This window comes from Gymnoscopelus microlampas (genome assembly GCF_963454915.1).
Source record: "Gymnoscopelus microlampas genome assembly, chromosome: 2".
In the NCBI taxonomy this organism is placed as follows: domain Eukaryota; kingdom Metazoa; phylum Chordata; class Actinopteri; order Myctophiformes; family Myctophidae; genus Gymnoscopelus; species Gymnoscopelus microlampas.
In genome coordinates, this window is record NC_139939.1 from 46,423,834 (window position 1) to 46,441,052 (window position 17,219).

Here is a 17,219-nt window from a genome sequence, read left to right on the forward strand (position 1 = left end):
CAAGTTTTTCTTGACATTCTTTCCATCTAGCTGGAGGTTGTAAGGCTCCTGTCTCCAAAGCAGAGTGCAGAACTTGTGGTGTTGCCTTTTCTTCCTGAGAAAGACGTTTTCATCCACGCAGTGTTTGACTATCTGACCGAATCTCCAAAGGAGAGAGGATTGGCTGAGTTTGTGTCCCACCTTGTTATGTTCTCTAGAAAGGTAAAAACTATGAAGTAATAATAGTAATATAAACTGTAACTATGCACATTTGGTTTAAAATCACAAACTTTTTTTGTAATTTTTCAGGGTGAAATTTCCTGCTCGTCGTACAAAATAATGTAAGTTATCTATCGGTATATTTAGTTTAAGTATACTAAGTAGAAATAATTAAATCGTTATTTTTGGCCTATGTTAACCCCAACTTGTTGGGTCTCAGTTTCACCAGACTGGACCTGGCCATGTTTACTCTTCCACCGAGTGTAGCATCATCCATCACATACAACAAGCTGACTTTGCTCCATCAAATTCCACCAGGTGAGATCTTCTACTGTCTCTACCTGAGTTAAAAGTGATGTATCACTATGCTGTTATGTTCACATTTTATTAGCAGTGGTTGTTGTGTTTTTCAATTTTCACATTACATTTTTAAAATCAACAAAACTCTTTCTGTGCTTGTCTATTCTTAGGCTGCATCATATACAGTGGAGAGGTAGGTACCTGAAATTATATTCACATTTTAAAGTCTAACAAGAGTATTGACTAAAATGTCACCAAATTAAAAAACAATCACTCTTTCTTTCTTTCCCAAGTGCAATGTTACTTCAGCAAATGGTAAGTGTATTATTATAGTGGTTTTTATTCATTTTTATGAATTTTATTGTGATTTATTTTCATCATGAATTAATTCATTTATTTATTAATGTTTTCACAGAAACAGACATTTGTGTTGGAATTAACAGGTGAGTGTTCTGAGGCAAAGCCTCCAACATCTCAAATATATTTAATGAACAAACTTTTTGTTTTGCAACTCAAGAAACATTTGATATTTTTTCCTCCCAAAGCACTGCGCTACAGCTCCTCCTCAACAACGGACAGATGAATGGACGTTTTTGTGACTATGGCATTGAAGAATACGCGTGTGCATCAGTAAGCCACCTAAGTCTCTTACATCGAACTCAACAGTATATTATTTTCCAATTTTGACTTCACTAAAGGTTTCTTGTTTTTTCTGTTCTGCTCTGTCCATTATCTCCACCTAGGTGTCCATGTTGACAGCACAGGATCTGGCAGCAGTGATGAAGTGTAACCAGTCCCCCAGCTCCACTGGTTCCAGACCAGTCTGGAAGCTGTTCCTCTCTAAGACCTCTGGGGTGTTGGATGCAGCTCTGGATCTTCTTGCCAACACGGTACAAAAAGTAGCTCTAACCAGACACTGAAAACAACTTTTATGGTTAAGATAGAATGAAAAATCTCTAAAACGAATTAAAAGCAACACATCTGAAATGATTTAAATGAATAAAGCTCATGTTTTTAATAATCTTAAAAAGATTTGCCAATGAAAAAAAATGCTAATAAACATTCCATATTCACTGTCAGGCAACCAGTCTATCAAGATTTGAAAGAATATCTCTATTATAGAGCCAGAATCTTTATCCACTATTCCATACACCAAATATCCTCATGTAATTGTAATGCAAATTTAATAATATTAAATATTGACCCATGTAATCCTTCCCCTAGTCCATGACCATGACTGGTCCATCAGCGTCTATGGTTCTGGATGTGATTGGAGAGATGAGAGTGGCAATTCTCACTGATAAACAGTTGAGGGACAGTGATGTCATGAGGAAGTGGTTCTCTGGACGTTTGAGAGGGTTCCTGTTATCTGCATCAGGAGGGTTTCTACGCTGTCTTAGCAGCAGAAATCTCAGCTGTAACTCATACCAGCAAGTGTAAGTATTGACCTGCATGTAATTTAGCCCCTCTAGCAGCAGGGCTCTAAGGATGGCTACTGTATGTTGGTTGTTTGGTCTATACGTCCATCTGCCAAAGAAGATGTCTTGAAAACTACTGGCTGGATTTCCATAGACTTTGCTGTGGGATGACTCCTTTTGATTTCGATGACTCTGTTGCCTTTTCTCTAGCTTCACCAATAAGCTAAGAAATAAGTATTTCTCATTCTGTGTTTGATTCACCAGTTTGAAGGAGTTTAGCCATCAGTTTGACAACATGACCTCACAGCAGCAGCATTTGGTCCTGAAGGAACTAATCCTCCCTTTCCTCTACCGACCACAGCCAGGTACTGACTAACTGCAATATCTCAGTTTGGCTCTCATTTTCAAAAATGTATTTGCTAAATAAATATATTCCTATTCTATTTTCAATTAGAATGGGACATTTTCTTTACTGGAATATGTTTTGACTGGTATTTACAGCCATTTTTCTGTTTGAATGCCTTAATATTTTGTTCTGATCCCTCCAGACCAAGGCTGTGTGTCCAACAGCAGTGCTTACTGGTTGCAGAACAACTTTGGGTCATTCTCAGTCCTTGTGTCTGTCAGAGAATTCCTGAATCTCAACCCAGCCTTCTCCCCTGTAAGACTTCATAGCTGCCACATAAAAGAAAATGCTAAAGAATGATTAGACCAAATAGTTACCTTATTATTATCAAATAAAATGCAGTGGTGGTGATAAATCTTTTCTTGACTGTCTTTCTGTGCAGCTGGAGGCTGTAAAGCTCCTGTCTCCAAAGCAGAGTGCAGAACTTGTGGTGTTGCCTCTTCCTGCTGAGAAAGACGTTGTCATCAACACAGTGTTTGATTCCCTGACTGCATCTCCAACGGGGGGATTGGCTGAGTTTGTGTCCCACCTTGTTATGTTCTCTGGAACGGTAAAGACCATAAAGTAAAGATAATAGAAAATGTAACCGTACACATTAACGTTTGAAATGACAACATATTTTTGCCACTTTTCAGGGAAACATTTCCTGCTCATCATACCAAATAATGTAAGTAGATCCATCAATATATAGTATTATGTTTTTTGAAGACAGGTACACATGATTTCATTCATTATTATTGGCTAATATTAACCCTGACTTGTTGGGTCTCAGTTTCACCAGACTGGACCAGGCCTTGCCTACTCTTCCTCCGAGTGTAGCATCATCTATCGCATACAACAAGCTAACTTTACTTCATCATGTTCCACCAGGTGAGATCTTCTATCTACATGATGTAAACATTGCCGTTACATTTACCTTTGATTTGTATCGGTTATTTTGTTTTGCCATGGCGTTTTAGAAATGAACAAAAGCCTAATATCTGCACTTTTCTTTTCTTAGGCTGCACCATATACAGTGGAGAGGTATTGACCTTAATTTGTAATCAAGCTTTAAATGTTAAGCAGAGTATTATGTTAATTTCAGTAAATTCACAACCATTTCACCCTTTTCCCTTAAGTGCAACATTATTCCAGCAAATGGTAAGTGTTTATACTTTTCTATACCTACAGTACAGTAATTTAAAAAACATTATAATATGGCAAGGCAAGTTTATTTGTACAGCAGATTTCACACGTACATAAATATGGATAAATTAATACATTCATTAATTTACTCTCATGTTTTCACAGAAACAGACATTTGTCTTGGAGTTAACGGGTGAGTTTTTTTTAAGCGGCACATCTCAGCTTTATTTTATTAAGAATCATTTTGTTGTAATGCAAGAAATGTTTGATCCTATTTTCCATTTCTCTACCAAAGCACTGCACTACAGCTCCTCCTCAACAATGGACAGATGATGAGTGGAAGTTTTTGTGACTATGGCATTGAAGAATACGCTTGTGCTTCAGTAAGCCACTAAAGTCTCTCAATTCTACTCAACAGTAGCTTTTCTCATCTTGACTTCTTTAAACATTTTCTGTATTTTCTTTCTGCTCTTCTTTCCACCCAGGTGTCCATGTTGACAGCACAGGATCTGGCAGCGGTGATGAAGTGTAACCAGTCCCCCAGCTCCACTGGTTCCAGACCAGTCTGGACACTGTTGCTCTCCAAGTCCTTTGGGGTGTTGGATGCAGCTCTGGATATTCTTGCCAACATGGTACAAAACGTAGCTCTAACCAGACACTGAAGTAAACTAAAATTAAACTGCTAAATTGTATACTGAATATACAATGACCAATCAACAAAATGTATTAAAAGGGCAGATGCAATTTATAATTTACAATGTAGGCATTTAGCATACGCATATAATGTTAACATAAATAGAGTGCAGGCGATAGAGAAGAAATAGTTTTATTGGTACTTATAGAAACAGTCTATCAAGATTTGAAAAAATATCTCTATTATAGAGCCAGAATCTTTATCCACTATTCCATACACCAAATATCCTCACGTTATAGTGATACAAATTTAAAATGAATATTGACCCATGTAATCCTTACCCTAGTCTACGACCATGACTGGTCCAGCATCGTCTGTGCTTCTGGATGTGATTGGAGACGTGAGACTATCGATGCTGACTGATGAACAGTTGAGGGACAGTGGTGTCATCAGGACGTGGTTCTCTGGACGTTTGAGAGGGTTCCTGTCATCTGCATCGGGAAGGTTTCTTCAATGCCTCAGCAGCAGAAACCTCAGCTGTCACACATACCAGCAAATGTAAGTGTTGAGCTGGATGTTTTTTAGCCCTGTTTGCGGCAGGGCTCTAAGGCACTTTAAGGCAGTACCACTTGTCAACCAGTAGTTGACCTACCAGACCACATGATCTCTAAATTTCTCAATAGAGCAGGGACATCAAAATAACCTTTTATGCACTTCAAAGTTACAATGTAGCTTTAAGTCAAAATTATTTTAAACGTTTTTTGTTCCCCTATCTATACTAATCAATCATTCAGAGAGACTAATTGAAGGCAAGTATTTCTCATTCTGTCTTATGTTTTCTTCACAGATTGCAGGAGTTTAGCCATCAGTTTGACAACATGACCTCACAGCAGCAGCATTTGGTCCTGATGAAACTAATCCTCCCTTTCCTGTCCCAGTCAGGTAACTATAATATCTCAATAACAGATTGTATGGCAAATGTATTATTTCTAGATACCTTTCAGTTTGAATATGTTTCATTCTGATCTGTCCCCTCCAGGCCAAGGCTGTGTGTCCAACAGCAGTGTTCACTGGTTGCAGAACAACTTTGGGCCTTTCTCAAGTCTTGTTTCTGTCAGAGAATTCCTGAAGCTCAACACAGGCTTCTCCCCTGTAAGACCCCATCACCTATAAAACACCAAAGAATGATTAGACCTATATTAATTACTAGATTGTTTTAAATAAAATACAATCCAGCAATGAGTTTTTCTTGTTTTTCTTTATGTGCAGCTGGAGGCTGTAAAGCTCCTGTCTCCAAAGCAGAGTGCAGAACTTGTGGTGTTGCCTCTTGCTCAGAAAGACGTTGTCATCAATGCAGTGTTTGACTACCTGACTGCATCTCCAAATGAGAAAGGATTGGCTGAGTTTGTGTCCCACCTTGTCTCTGGGAAGGTAAAAACAATAAAGTAAAGATAATAGAAACAGTAACTGTGCACATTTGGTTTGAAATTATAACTTTTTGTAACTTTTCAGGAAAACATTTCCTGCTCATCATACAAAATAATGTAAGTGTATATCCGTCAATCCATCAATATATTGTGGATTTTGAAGACTTGGTAGATGGGATTCTATTCATTATTATTAGCTGAAGTTAACCCCCGACTTGTTGATCTTCAGTTTCACCAGACTGGACCAGGCCTTGCCTACTCTTCCTCTGGGTGTAGCATCATCCATCACATACAACAAGCTGGCTTTATTCCAGCAAGTTCCACCAGGTGAGATCTTCTATCGAAAGGACATAAAGTGATATTTGATTTAGCTGTTACATTTACTTTTGATTTGCAATGGTCATTTTGTTATGCCATGGTGTTTTAAGAGTGAACCAAGGCCTTACAGTATCTGCACTTTTTTTCTTAGGCTGCATCATATACAGTGGAGAGGTATTTGCCTTAATTTTGTTTTAAAATTTTAAACGTTAAGTAGAGTATTATTTAAATGTCATCAAATTCACAAATATTTTCCCCCCTTTTTCCCCCAAGTGCAACTTTATTCCAGCAAGTGGTAAGTGTTGTATACTTTTCTTGACCTAGTAGTTTGTGAAACATTGTCAAGTATGGCCAAATGTATTTGTAAATGCAAATTTCATACACAAAGGCAATATCAATATTCTTTACATAAGGCATTTAAAGAGAGAAAAATATATCAAGAAACAAATAGAAGATATATGGAGAAAATGCATAAAACATTATGGTCAAAGTGCAGTTAGTTTAACTTTTTCAGTCAAGTTGAACAATATCAGCAATAAATGTGCCTTCATCAAGAGTGTTGTATGTATATAGGAGCATCTGTCCTCATGTTCAGGCATCAACACATGGAACTTATGTCATTACTAGTTTTGTGTTTCAAAAACACGCGTCAGAGACGCCATGCCTTCCTAAATCCCTTTGAACAGAAATTGTTTCCAAACCACTTACATTCCCAGAACATATTCTCTAGTTATTTTTTTCAATCCTTAATTCGTTTGCACTGTTTTCACAGAAGCAGACATTTGTCTTGGAGTTAACAGGTGAATTTTATTTCTCAGATGTATTTAATAAATAATCATGTTGTTGTAATGTAGGAAATGATTGAACCTTTTTTTCCTTTCCTTTACCAAAGCACTGCACTACAGCTCCTCCTCAACAGCGGGCAGATGAGTGGAGGTTTTTGTGACTATGGCATTGAAGAATACGCTTGTGCTTCAGTAAGTCACTTAAGTCCCTCATTGTAGAAAGCCTGTCAGCGATGCCTAGTGGCCTGACATGGTACTTCCCCACTGACAGTCTATTTAGTCAGTAGAGTGTTTGACATAAGCAGGACCAGTCAGACACGACGATCTCTGTATGTTTCTTCCTGTTCCCTTGTACCTTGATCCCCTATCCTTTGTGCGTCCATGAAACGATACCACACATTCACCCTCACACATTAATACTGTTCTAAGACCAATAACCCAATGCCCTTCGGAGAGAAATAAATGATTGGAAAGAAATCCCTTCTCCAGACTCCCCTGATTCTGTGACCGGAATCTAGTCCAAATTTGCTGCCTCAACCAGTACATTCTATTTAAAAGTACCCGGAGGTGTCCTTCTTTGTTACACTCATATTCTAAACAACAGAACCTTTTCTCATCTTGACTTCTTTAAACATTTCCTGTATTTCTTTCTGTTCTGCTCTCTCCATTATATCCGCCTAGGTGTCCATGTTGACAGCACAGGATCTGGCAGCAGTGATGAAGTGTAACCAGTCCCCCAGCTCCACTGGTTCCAGACCAGTCTGGAAGCTGTTCTTGTCCAAGTCCTTTGGGGTGTTGGATGCAGCTCTGGATCTTCTTGCCAACACGGTATAAAAAAATCACACCCAGTGTGAAGTGGGTGGTGTGTGGTCATCACAACATGACTCACTTTAAAAAAAGGATAAATGGCTTTTTTAAAAGTCCATACTGCTATTCATAGGGCTGCACATGTGTCATGTGTTTCGCTAGCCAATCACAGTCCTGAATTTGCAAAGTCAGCCAATCACATTACAGTTAGTGGTGATGACACTAGCTGTAATGTGATTGGCTGATATGAAAAAAGTATCGATTTGCATTAACAATGGAAGGGTTAGGGGGTACACAAATTTTTTGGTCGTGTCCAAAACTCACTTATAGGGGGCGGCTACACCGCCCCAAAAATCACACCCAGTGTGAAGTGGGCGGTGTGTGGTCTTCACAACATGACTCACTTTAAAAAAAGGATAAATGACTTTTTTTAAAGTCCATACTGCTATTCATAGGGCTGCACATGTGTCATGTGTTTCGCTAGCCAATCACAGTCCTGAATTTGCAAAGTCAGCCAATCACATTACAGTTAGTGGTGATGACACTAGCTGTAATGTGATTGGCTGATATGAAAAAAGTATCGATTTGCATTAACAATGGAAGGGTTAGGGGGTACACACATTTTTTGGTCGGTGTCCAAAACTCACTTATAGGGGGCGGCTACACCGCCCCAAAAATCACACCCAGTGTGAAGTGGGCGGTGTGTGGTCATCACAACATGACTCACTTTCAAAAAAAGGATAAATGACTTTTTTAGCGGCGCTAGCCGCTCTATACCTTTAGGTATAGAGCGGATATTAGCCCTCTATGCCTGGCTTTTGCGTCAACGTTCTGATTGGTCAGGTGCGTCAACGTTCTGATTGGTCAGGTGCGTCAACGTTCTGATTGGTCAGGTGCGCCAAAGTTGTGATTGGTCACTATTCATGACATCACTATGATGTCATGAATATAGAATTCGATGTCTATATAAACGATGACAATGACTTCATCTTATTATTCATTTGGCTAAAGTCTCCGTCTAGGTAAGTTATTTAAAGTTAATATGACGAATAGAAAGAGAAAGATACAAGAACAGATGAAGGGTGAATGTATAGAAAGTCTGAGTTCGGGACCCAGTCATCCGTTATGACAGAATGGTTTGATAGAGACGATCGAGAATCCAAGAGTCCGTTAAGGTTCTGATTGGTCAGGCCCGTCAAGGTTCTGATTGGTCAGGCCCGTCAAGGTTCTGATTGGTCAGGCCCGTCAAGGTTGTGATTTGTCAGGCAAGGGGACTATTCATGACATCACTATGATGTCAAGGTTTATTTTTTATTTCCTCATGTTTTTTTTTGTATATATTTTTATTTGGCTAAAGTCTCCTTCTAGGTAAGTTATTTAAAGTTAGATCCTCAATTTAACTTTATCTGTCGTCGACGCTCTGATTGGTCAGACCCGTCAACAAAGTGATTGGTCAAGCTTCACATGACACATGGCTATAAACACATTATAAACACATATCGATGACATAATGTATTCAAAGGCGCCGCTACCTTCACACAGGGTGTGATTTTTTAAAGTCCATACTGCTATTCATAGGGCTGCACATGTGTAATGTGTTTCGCTAGCCAATCACAGTCCTGAATTTGCAAAGTCAGCCAATCACATTACAGTTAGTGGTGATGACACTAGCTGTAATGTGATTGGCTGATATGAAAAAAGTATCGATTTGCATTAACAATGGAAGGGTTAGGGGGTACACACATTTTTTGGTCGGTGTCCAAAACTCACTTATAGGGGGCGGCTACACCGCCCCAAAACTGCTTTAACCAGACACTGAAAGAAACTCAAATGAAACTGCTAAATTGATAATGAATTGGTATACAACAATGACCAAACACTGAAAGTAATTTAGTCAAACATCATATTGACACATGTAATGCTTTGTTTAGTCTGAGACCATGACTGGTCCATCGGCGTCTGTGGCTCTGGATGTGATTGGAGAGATGAGACTATCGATGCTGACTGATGAACAGCTGAGGGACAGTGATGTCATCAGGAAGTGGTTCTCTGGACGTTTGAGAGGGTTCCTGTCATCTGCATCGGGATGGTTTCTACAATGCCTCAGTGGCAGGAACCTCAGCTGTCACACATACCAGCAAGTGTAAGTATTGACCTGGAGGCTATTATTCATCATTATTTATAACCCAATCACATTAATGTGCAAATGTAATTCACTTTGAATATTGGTTTGATCTGACATGTTTGATTTAAGCGTTTAGGTCCCCATAAGGTTAAGTCATACTCACAATGATAACTTTCCTCTAGATTCTAGAATAATAAGTCTGTCATAGAGAAGATTATTTCTCATTGTGTTTTTGTTTAATTCACAGTTTGAAGGAGTTTAGCCATCAGTTCGACAACATGACTTCACAGCAGCAGCATTTGGTCCTGAAGGATCTAATCCTCCCTTTCCTGTCCCGCCCACTGTCAGGTACTGACTAACTACATTATCTCAATAATAAATAATGAGTCTATACTTGGCTCTGAATGGGCTCTTTTTACTGGATAATTTACTATTGACTGACACCCTTTTGTTTGAAAGGGATAGTTCACCCCATGGAGACTTCATGGATATTTCGTTGTTTTTGTCGCATTCCTAAGCCAATAATTTGATGACCAGTGGACCGGTAGGCAGCGGTTTCCGGTAGCAGACATAAAGGAGACCCTGTGTCTCCTACCGGAACTGCTGCCAGTCATCAAATTATTGGCTTAGGAATGCGACAAAAACAAAAAAAACATCCATGAATTCAAGTGGAGTGATCGATAGAAAAAAGTAATTTTGGGGGTGAACTATCCCTTCAATGTTTCATTCTGATCTGTCCCCTCCAGACCGAGGCTGTGTGTCCAACAGCAGTGTTGACTGGTTGCAGAACAACTTTGGGCCGTTCTCAGTCCTTGTGTCTGTCAGCGAATTCCTGAATCTCAACCCGGGCTTCTCCCCTGTAAGACTTATAACTTATAGACTTAAGCTTATACACACATAACATGGAAAAAATATTAAACATACACGTAATAGGTAATTACTTACTTAATATAATATATAATATATAAATGTTACTGTAATATAAAATAATAATAATATTTTTCTGTATGTTTTTTTTTCGGACCAGCTGGAGGCTGTAAAGCTCCTGTCTCCAAAGCAGAGAGCAGAACTTGTGGTGTTGCCTCTTGCTGAGAAAGACGTTGTCATCAACTCAGTGTTTGACTACCTGACTGCGTCTCCAGAGGAGAGGGGATTGGCTGAGTTTCTGTCCCACCTTGTTATGTTCTCTGGAACGGTAAAAACTATAGCATAATAATGAGAGAAACAGTAACTGTGTATGTTTGTTTTGAAATGACAACTTCTTTTTTTGTCATTTGACAGGGAAACATTTCCTGCTCATCATACAAAATAGTGTAAGTTTATATCAATATTTTTGTTTTGTTTTGTTTTTTGAAGACCAGGTCAAAGTTATTTAATTCATTATTATTGGCCTATGTTAACCGCAACTTTTTGGGTCTCAGTTTCACCAGACTGGACCAGGCCTTGCTTACTCTTCCTCAGAGTGTAGCATCATCCGTCACAAACAACAAGCTGGCTTTACTTCAGCAAGTTCCACCAGGTGAGATCTTCTAGATCTGCTGTATATGTTTACACTTCATTTGCAATAATCATTTTGTTTAGCCATGGTGTTCTTAAAATTGAACCAGATTCTTATTATATCCAATTTTCTTTTCTTAGGCTGCACAATATACACCGGAGAGGTAAGTACCTTCATTTGAATGTAAGCATTAAATCTTAAGCAGAGTAGTGGCTCATTGTCTGCTAATTCACAACCATTTCAATCTTTTTTTCCCCCTAGTGCAATGTTACTCCTACAAATGGTAAGTATTATATACATTTTCTTGACTTATTCATGTTAAATATATTTGTAAATGTTTTGTTAATTATTATCATTAATCCATTTACTCCTTTGTCTTTTCAGAAACAGACATTTGTGCTGGAGTAAACAGGTATGTTTTCTGAGGCAACGCTTCTGATCAGATTTATTTTCATGTAGTATCATTTTGTAAGAAAAGTTTTATTTTATTTTCCAATCTTCTAAAGCACTGCACTACAGCTCCTCGTCAACAATGGACAGATGAATGGACGGTTTTGCGACTACGGCATTGAAGAATACGCTTGTGCTTCAGTAAGCCACTAATTATGTCTCTCATATTTAACTCAACAGTAGGCTACTCTTTCTCATCTTGACCTCTTTCAACTTTTCCTGTATTTCTTTCTGTTCTGCTCTCTCCATTATCTCCATCCAGCTGTCCCAGTTGACAGCACAGGATCTAGCAGCAGTTTTAAAATGTTATCAGTCCACCAACTCCACTGGTTCCAACTCCACTGGTTCCAAACCAGTCTGGAAGCTGTTCCTGTCCAAGGCCTCTGGTGTGCTGGATGCAGCTCTGGATCTTCTTGCCAACACGGTAAAAGATTTAGTTATAACTAGACACAGAAAACAAAAACAAGTTGCTGAAATTAAACTACTTTCCCAAGTTATGAACTCAAAATACCATTATAATACCATTTATAATCCCTAACCACTACTTCATACTCCAAATGTCCTTATTTTTAAAATAAAACATTTACTAATATAAATCTTATGATAAACATTTGTGAAGAATTCTGCTTGCATCTCCCCGTTCCTTGTAGACATTTAACCCTAGCAACCCTGCAACATCGCTGATTCTGGATTCCATTGGAGAGATCCGACTGGACACCTTCAGCTCAGACAACTTTGAGAAACCTGCGTTCATTGATCTGTGGTTCAAGCAAAGGCTCAGCCCATTCCTGCCAGCTGTGTCCAAAGATTTCCTGTCCTGTCTCACCACTAAAGACCTAAATTGCCTCTCCTACCAAGCCCTGTAAGTGTCATAGCCCCCAACACTGTAACTGTTGTACATAACCTGGCTGTGAGCTTCACTGTTGTGTTGTACCAGAGTGCTCCACTCATACACACAGTATATGCTGTACCTTAGACCTGTTCTTTGCCACAAGAGCCATCGATCAGTAAACTCAAACAATATGAATGTAACTATACAAGGGCCCCTATGCTAGGGATGTTCATAGTTGAGCTGCGTGGTTCATTGGCAGATGACCACCATGGGTAGTGTAGAAGTTATGCATAATGTGTTACATACATCTATATACATTCATTCAATACAACATTTTACCAATCACTTTGCTGCTAAACTAAATACAATATAATGAATGACCTTTCAACCGCTCCCTGTCAACCACAGTGTTGAGGTCTTGGGTGAGCACCAGTCACAGATGGAGCCTTCCAGACCGGTCACTGTATACCTGTACTTCATCAAGGCCTTCCTCACCAGGAACACAACCACAGGTTAGGACTTCCATTCATCCTAACTGCAAATCAATGACTCAAGCTTGATGAATACCTTATATCCTACAGCAGTGATTCTCTATATTTCAAAGACCCCCAATTATGCATTGATTAGGCCACAGACCCCCATTTGATACATTTTCTATTTCAAAGTCCTCAATTTAACTCTATGGGTGTACACATTTCTACACTCTTGAGTTACGGACCATTAAGTCTACCAGTTTTATTCATTAAAATATGAACCAGAATATAGCTTTTAAAATAATAATGATCTTAAAATAAAAAATGAAATATCCACATTGATGTATTATGTACTTCCTGGTCCAGATCCTAGCTGTAGTTCACAATATCCAGCCAGTGGAGAATGGTTGCAGAAGAACTTTGGAGCCTTTGCTGCTGTTGTCTCATTCCGTGACCTAGGGACGCTCTACTCCAACTTTTCAGCGGTATTGTTTAGTTTTTTTTTATAGAATAGAATTTGTTTCCTGTCTTAAAATCTCTATGGTACGCTGTTCATTTTAAATCTCTCTACACTGTTTGTCATATTGTGTATCCACTCACTGTACGTGTGTGTGTGCGTGTGTGTGTGTGTGTGTGTGTGTGTGTGTGTTGTATGCTTGCATGGTTGCAGATGGACGCCCTGTCCCAGCTTACAGTGACGCAGTTAGCAGAGGTCTCTTCCACACCTGGTCAGCTCACCTCATCTTCTCAGGTCGCCATGGTGATGAACCACGTTCCCAACAAACACCTCACAGCGTTCTTCGATGACTTCTCGCCTGCCATCGCGGTGAGAGGGAGACACATTTCAACATTAAACTTCCTTTTCCAGTGATGGAAAGTAATTAAGTATATTTAGACGGTAGAGGTATATTTAGATTTAGAGGTACTTTGACTTTACTTGAGTATGTCAATTTTTCAATACTATACTATACTTCTACTCCACTGCATCTCAGAGGCAAATCTAGTACATTTACTCCACTACAATCATTTGAAAACTTTAGTTACTAGTAGTTACTTTGCAGATTTTGATTATTAATACAAAACATAAATAGTATTAACCAATTACAGTCATTAATTCTCTCATCCCTCTTTGCTTGGTTTCTAATGTATCTCCTGGTTCCTGTTCTTATATTATTCTCTTTTTCTGCAGGCTCATGAGAGTTCGTTCCCCGCTACAGTGAGGTCTGCCATGTTGCAAGTCGTGTTTGACCGCGCCAACCTCTCTGAGCCCTCTGTGGAAGACAGCAGTGTGCAAGCGTGGCTCCATAGCCGCCTCCGCCCCCTACTGGTTGACCTCTCACCGAGCCATGTCAGCGCTTACTTCAACATAGTGGCAGGGAGGAGCTGTGCCACAAAGCAGCAAGCGTAAGTGGAGCACCTTTACCTATTCTTATCCTTGGGGATAGGGGGATTTAGCTGAACGTTTTTTTGTGGGAAACATTGGGTGTATTCCCAGTGGGTGAGAGATCATGGGGTAAAAAGTATTATATTATCTTGTAATATAATACTATAATATAATATATCCTGGTTGACACACTTACTTTTTTATTGTTGTTGACCTACAAACTAGTGGCACAGTAACAATATCTTTAGAATTTGACCTTTTAGTATGCCTTCTCTTTTTGTGACGCAGAGTTACTGTCCTGAATGCGATTCTATCAACGCTTGGTGACGTCACACAAACGGAGATACACAACCACATCATTCAGTCTCTCAAAGGTAAAGGACGACCACAAAGTAAACACCGTAGCTCATGAATGAATGAATGACAGGCAGCATTCTTACTGTACATCTCCCCTGTTCTTATAGGATCAACTCCTCTCCGCTGCTATGGTGACAACTACAACCACAGTTTCTATGGTTTCCTGGAGAGCTCATTCATGGGATTCCAGTTCCCCAACCTGACCACGTTCATCTCACTCATGCCCAGCGACAGGATGCCTCAGGTGTGTGTGTGTGTGTGTGTGTGTGTGTGTGTGTGTGTGTGGAGGGGGGGGGGGGGACTAAGTACAAGTACTGTACTTAAGTACAATTTTGAGGAATTTTTACTTTTTTTTTATTTTACTTTTGCTTCTAGTTCACTACATCTCAGAGACATTTTTTGTAAAAAAAAAGTCCAAGATAAAATACGCTTAAGACCTGAAAGTGTAGCACAAAATAGACGCTCAGGGTATCATCACGTTGCTGTGGTTTCCAGCATAGCGGTAACGCAGCGCTCCTATTGAAAACAATTCAAAACATACGCTGCACTCAGAAAAAAAAAACGCCTTGGTGGACACACAGCCCCTATGAGAAAAATGGCTGCTGTGTGAATAATGTTCACGTTTCCATTATGCTACTGTAACTGTGTCTTCAGCTGCTGAACTCCATGCCACCTTCAGACCTTGGCAGTTTCCTCCGTCGCCCTGGTATTGTTGACGATGAGGGACAACTCTGCCAGATCTACCAGAACTACGTTCAGACTACTGTGTTCCTGGCGAACGTAGGCACTACACAACCACAGAGCAGACACTCATGTGTATATATAGTGTATACATGATACTGTATACAGTATAGAGCAGTTGTTTTTTTTTCATGTCAAGGACCCCCAAATTGCTATGTATTTGGACGCAGACCCCCATTTAGCCGCAGTCCAGCGACCCCATAAGAGAAGATTTGTTAAAAACTTTAAAAAATATTTTAAAAAACAACTTCAAAAAGTTTCGAAAATAGATCTACAAGCTCACAAAGCATTGCGATGCAATGCGTTGTGATGCTATACTAACTAATTTGTCTGGGGACCCCCTGGAACTGATTGATTGATTGAATACTTTAACAATTTAGTTTACAGTACGGTCAAAAGTTATGCTAACATAAAAAGCTTGTTTCTATGGTGGTCCGTTCTACTGTGAACTCCCTCAAGGACCCCACTTTAAGTATTGTATTGTATGCTGACTGCAGGAGAGACTCCCTGCGGTTGTGCGGCGTCCCACGCTGCCTTGCGTCTGGCCCCTGGCTCTCAACAGCAGTGATAGGTCACAGGTCAACTTCTGGTTCGATCGCAGTCTCACCGATTACTTGGTCTTCCTCAACAAGAACCTGCTCACCTCCACCACCACACAGGGTGCCACCTGTCTGTCCTTCCAAAAACTGTAAGTGGACTTTAAAAAAAAATAAGTTTGATATTATTGTACTCCAGTTCTGCACATCTATAGTGTCTGTGATGAGCGGTTCTACATTACATTGTACGGTATTTTATGTAAAACAACTTTTCCTAGTCATACTTCATGATTTCACTTGATGATTTGATCTTTTTTGACAATTTTTTTTGTTCAATTCTTCAGTGTTTCAGTTCTGGGCACACACAACTACAGCATCGCAGACTTTGCAGAGAGCAACGTGTACGGCGTCATCAAGGCCTACCTTGTCTCAGGTCACTTTTTCATCGTTGTTATTTGTTTTTGTTGTTATTTTTTTTAAGTTTTTGGATTGTATTGTTCTTTGGATTCAAGATTTGATTCCAAAAATGTGTTACCGTATATAGTTTTTAATATTTTATTGTGTTTACAGGAACGACACCCAAGTGTTACGATGCCAACGATCCGGAACTGAACTCTACCGCCTGGTTCGCTCAGTACATAGGCCCCTTCATGCCTTTCCTCACACTACAGGACCTCAATACTTTTGGTTCTATACAGGTATTGCTCAGTAGGAAGGAAACTTTATATTTGTATGAATGTACAATATACATATCATCGCTGCTGCGTGGAAACCTTGTATGTTCAAAACTGTTACTTTTCAGGAAATGGAAAAAAAGAACCAGTGTTCAAATGGATCCAATGTAGTTATTTGTTTTTAAATCACTTAATCACTGTCAGCCTTGCCTCCCTATTTTTGGCATGGCAGAGGCGAATTTGCTAATAATCTGCAGATCTACAAGGTCACAACGCATCGTGATGCAACATTTTGTGAGCTTACCGATCTGCTATTTACGCTACTTTTGCGTGACACTGTCATACGGCAAAGTATAAAATACGGCATTTATCTATGAACACACTTAAAAAGATGAAATGTGGAGATACAAGGTTTCTGCTTGACAGTGATGATATGCATGTATGTACTTTATGCATGTAGAAGATGAATGGACGGATGAGAAATGCATATAATTGTGAGGGATAGTGGACATCCTAACTCCTCTGTGTTTATATCCTGTCTAGGTCATCCAGGTGTTCACTGTAAACCCGCTGAACATTGCTCTGCTCAACCATTCAGTTCTGGACGCCAACTTCACAGCCTACTACACTGAACTGATCTACCTACAGGACCCCAACTTCAATCCCCTGCTGTAAGTCTGAACTGTGAAACGATGAGCTTAACCCTGGCATCCCTATTTTACGCGAAAATA

General features: G+C 39.5%; 1 protein-coding gene across 2 annotated transcripts in view; it reads left to right on the forward strand.

The window, feature by feature from the left end:
- mslnb (mesothelin b) overlaps nucleotides 1–17,219 on the forward strand; it is a 51,623-nt gene that overhangs the window by 24,069 nt on the left and 10,335 nt on the right. For both annotated transcript variants that reach the window (XM_084040908.1, XM_084040909.1), the window contains exons 61-113: nucleotides 31–201; nucleotides 289–320; nucleotides 419–516; nucleotides 669–691; nucleotides 792–813; nucleotides 914–941; nucleotides 1,044–1,128; nucleotides 1,242–1,388; nucleotides 1,723–1,934; nucleotides 2,181–2,281; nucleotides 2,465–2,577; nucleotides 2,705–2,872; nucleotides 2,958–2,989; nucleotides 3,095–3,192; nucleotides 3,323–3,345; nucleotides 3,441–3,462; nucleotides 3,613–3,640; nucleotides 3,743–3,830; nucleotides 3,933–4,079; nucleotides 4,428–4,639; nucleotides 4,929–5,023; nucleotides 5,121–5,233; nucleotides 5,351–5,512; nucleotides 5,594–5,625; nucleotides 5,738–5,835; nucleotides 5,978–6,000; nucleotides 6,100–6,121; nucleotides 6,599–6,626; nucleotides 6,719–6,803; nucleotides 7,293–7,439; nucleotides 9,350–9,561; nucleotides 9,791–9,891; nucleotides 10,290–10,402; nucleotides 10,571–10,738; nucleotides 10,825–10,856; nucleotides 10,965–11,062; nucleotides 11,182–11,204; nucleotides 11,303–11,324; nucleotides 11,426–11,453; nucleotides 11,548–11,632; nucleotides 11,754–11,915; nucleotides 12,142–12,353; nucleotides 12,732–12,835; nucleotides 13,163–13,281; nucleotides 13,467–13,622; nucleotides 13,986–14,200; nucleotides 14,469–14,554; nucleotides 14,645–14,781; nucleotides 15,192–15,317; nucleotides 15,776–15,966; nucleotides 16,159–16,247; nucleotides 16,385–16,512; nucleotides 17,032–17,159. In XM_084040908.1, coding sequence (XP_083897034.1) covers nucleotides 31–201; nucleotides 289–320; nucleotides 419–516; nucleotides 669–691; nucleotides 792–813; nucleotides 914–941; nucleotides 1,044–1,128; nucleotides 1,242–1,388; nucleotides 1,723–1,934; nucleotides 2,181–2,281; nucleotides 2,465–2,577; nucleotides 2,705–2,872; nucleotides 2,958–2,989; nucleotides 3,095–3,192; nucleotides 3,323–3,345; nucleotides 3,441–3,462; nucleotides 3,613–3,640; nucleotides 3,743–3,830; nucleotides 3,933–4,079; nucleotides 4,428–4,639; nucleotides 4,929–5,023; nucleotides 5,121–5,233; nucleotides 5,351–5,512; nucleotides 5,594–5,625; nucleotides 5,738–5,835; nucleotides 5,978–6,000; nucleotides 6,100–6,121; nucleotides 6,599–6,626; nucleotides 6,719–6,803; nucleotides 7,293–7,439; nucleotides 9,350–9,561; nucleotides 9,791–9,891; nucleotides 10,290–10,402; nucleotides 10,571–10,738; nucleotides 10,825–10,856; nucleotides 10,965–11,062; nucleotides 11,182–11,204; nucleotides 11,303–11,324; nucleotides 11,426–11,453; nucleotides 11,548–11,632; nucleotides 11,754–11,915; nucleotides 12,142–12,353; nucleotides 12,732–12,835; nucleotides 13,163–13,281; nucleotides 13,467–13,622; nucleotides 13,986–14,200; nucleotides 14,469–14,554; nucleotides 14,645–14,781; nucleotides 15,192–15,317; nucleotides 15,776–15,966; nucleotides 16,159–16,247; nucleotides 16,385–16,512; nucleotides 17,032–17,159 — 5,390 coding nt within the window. The remainder of the gene's footprint in view (nucleotides 1–30; nucleotides 202–288; nucleotides 321–418; nucleotides 517–668; nucleotides 692–791; nucleotides 814–913; nucleotides 942–1,043; nucleotides 1,129–1,241; nucleotides 1,389–1,722; nucleotides 1,935–2,180; nucleotides 2,282–2,464; nucleotides 2,578–2,704; nucleotides 2,873–2,957; nucleotides 2,990–3,094; nucleotides 3,193–3,322; nucleotides 3,346–3,440; nucleotides 3,463–3,612; nucleotides 3,641–3,742; nucleotides 3,831–3,932; nucleotides 4,080–4,427; nucleotides 4,640–4,928; nucleotides 5,024–5,120; nucleotides 5,234–5,350; nucleotides 5,513–5,593; nucleotides 5,626–5,737; nucleotides 5,836–5,977; nucleotides 6,001–6,099; nucleotides 6,122–6,598; nucleotides 6,627–6,718; nucleotides 6,804–7,292; nucleotides 7,440–9,349; nucleotides 9,562–9,790; nucleotides 9,892–10,289; nucleotides 10,403–10,570; nucleotides 10,739–10,824; nucleotides 10,857–10,964; nucleotides 11,063–11,181; nucleotides 11,205–11,302; nucleotides 11,325–11,425; nucleotides 11,454–11,547; nucleotides 11,633–11,753; nucleotides 11,916–12,141; nucleotides 12,354–12,731; nucleotides 12,836–13,162; nucleotides 13,282–13,466; nucleotides 13,623–13,985; nucleotides 14,201–14,468; nucleotides 14,555–14,644; nucleotides 14,782–15,191; nucleotides 15,318–15,775; nucleotides 15,967–16,158; nucleotides 16,248–16,384; nucleotides 16,513–17,031; nucleotides 17,160–17,219) is intronic.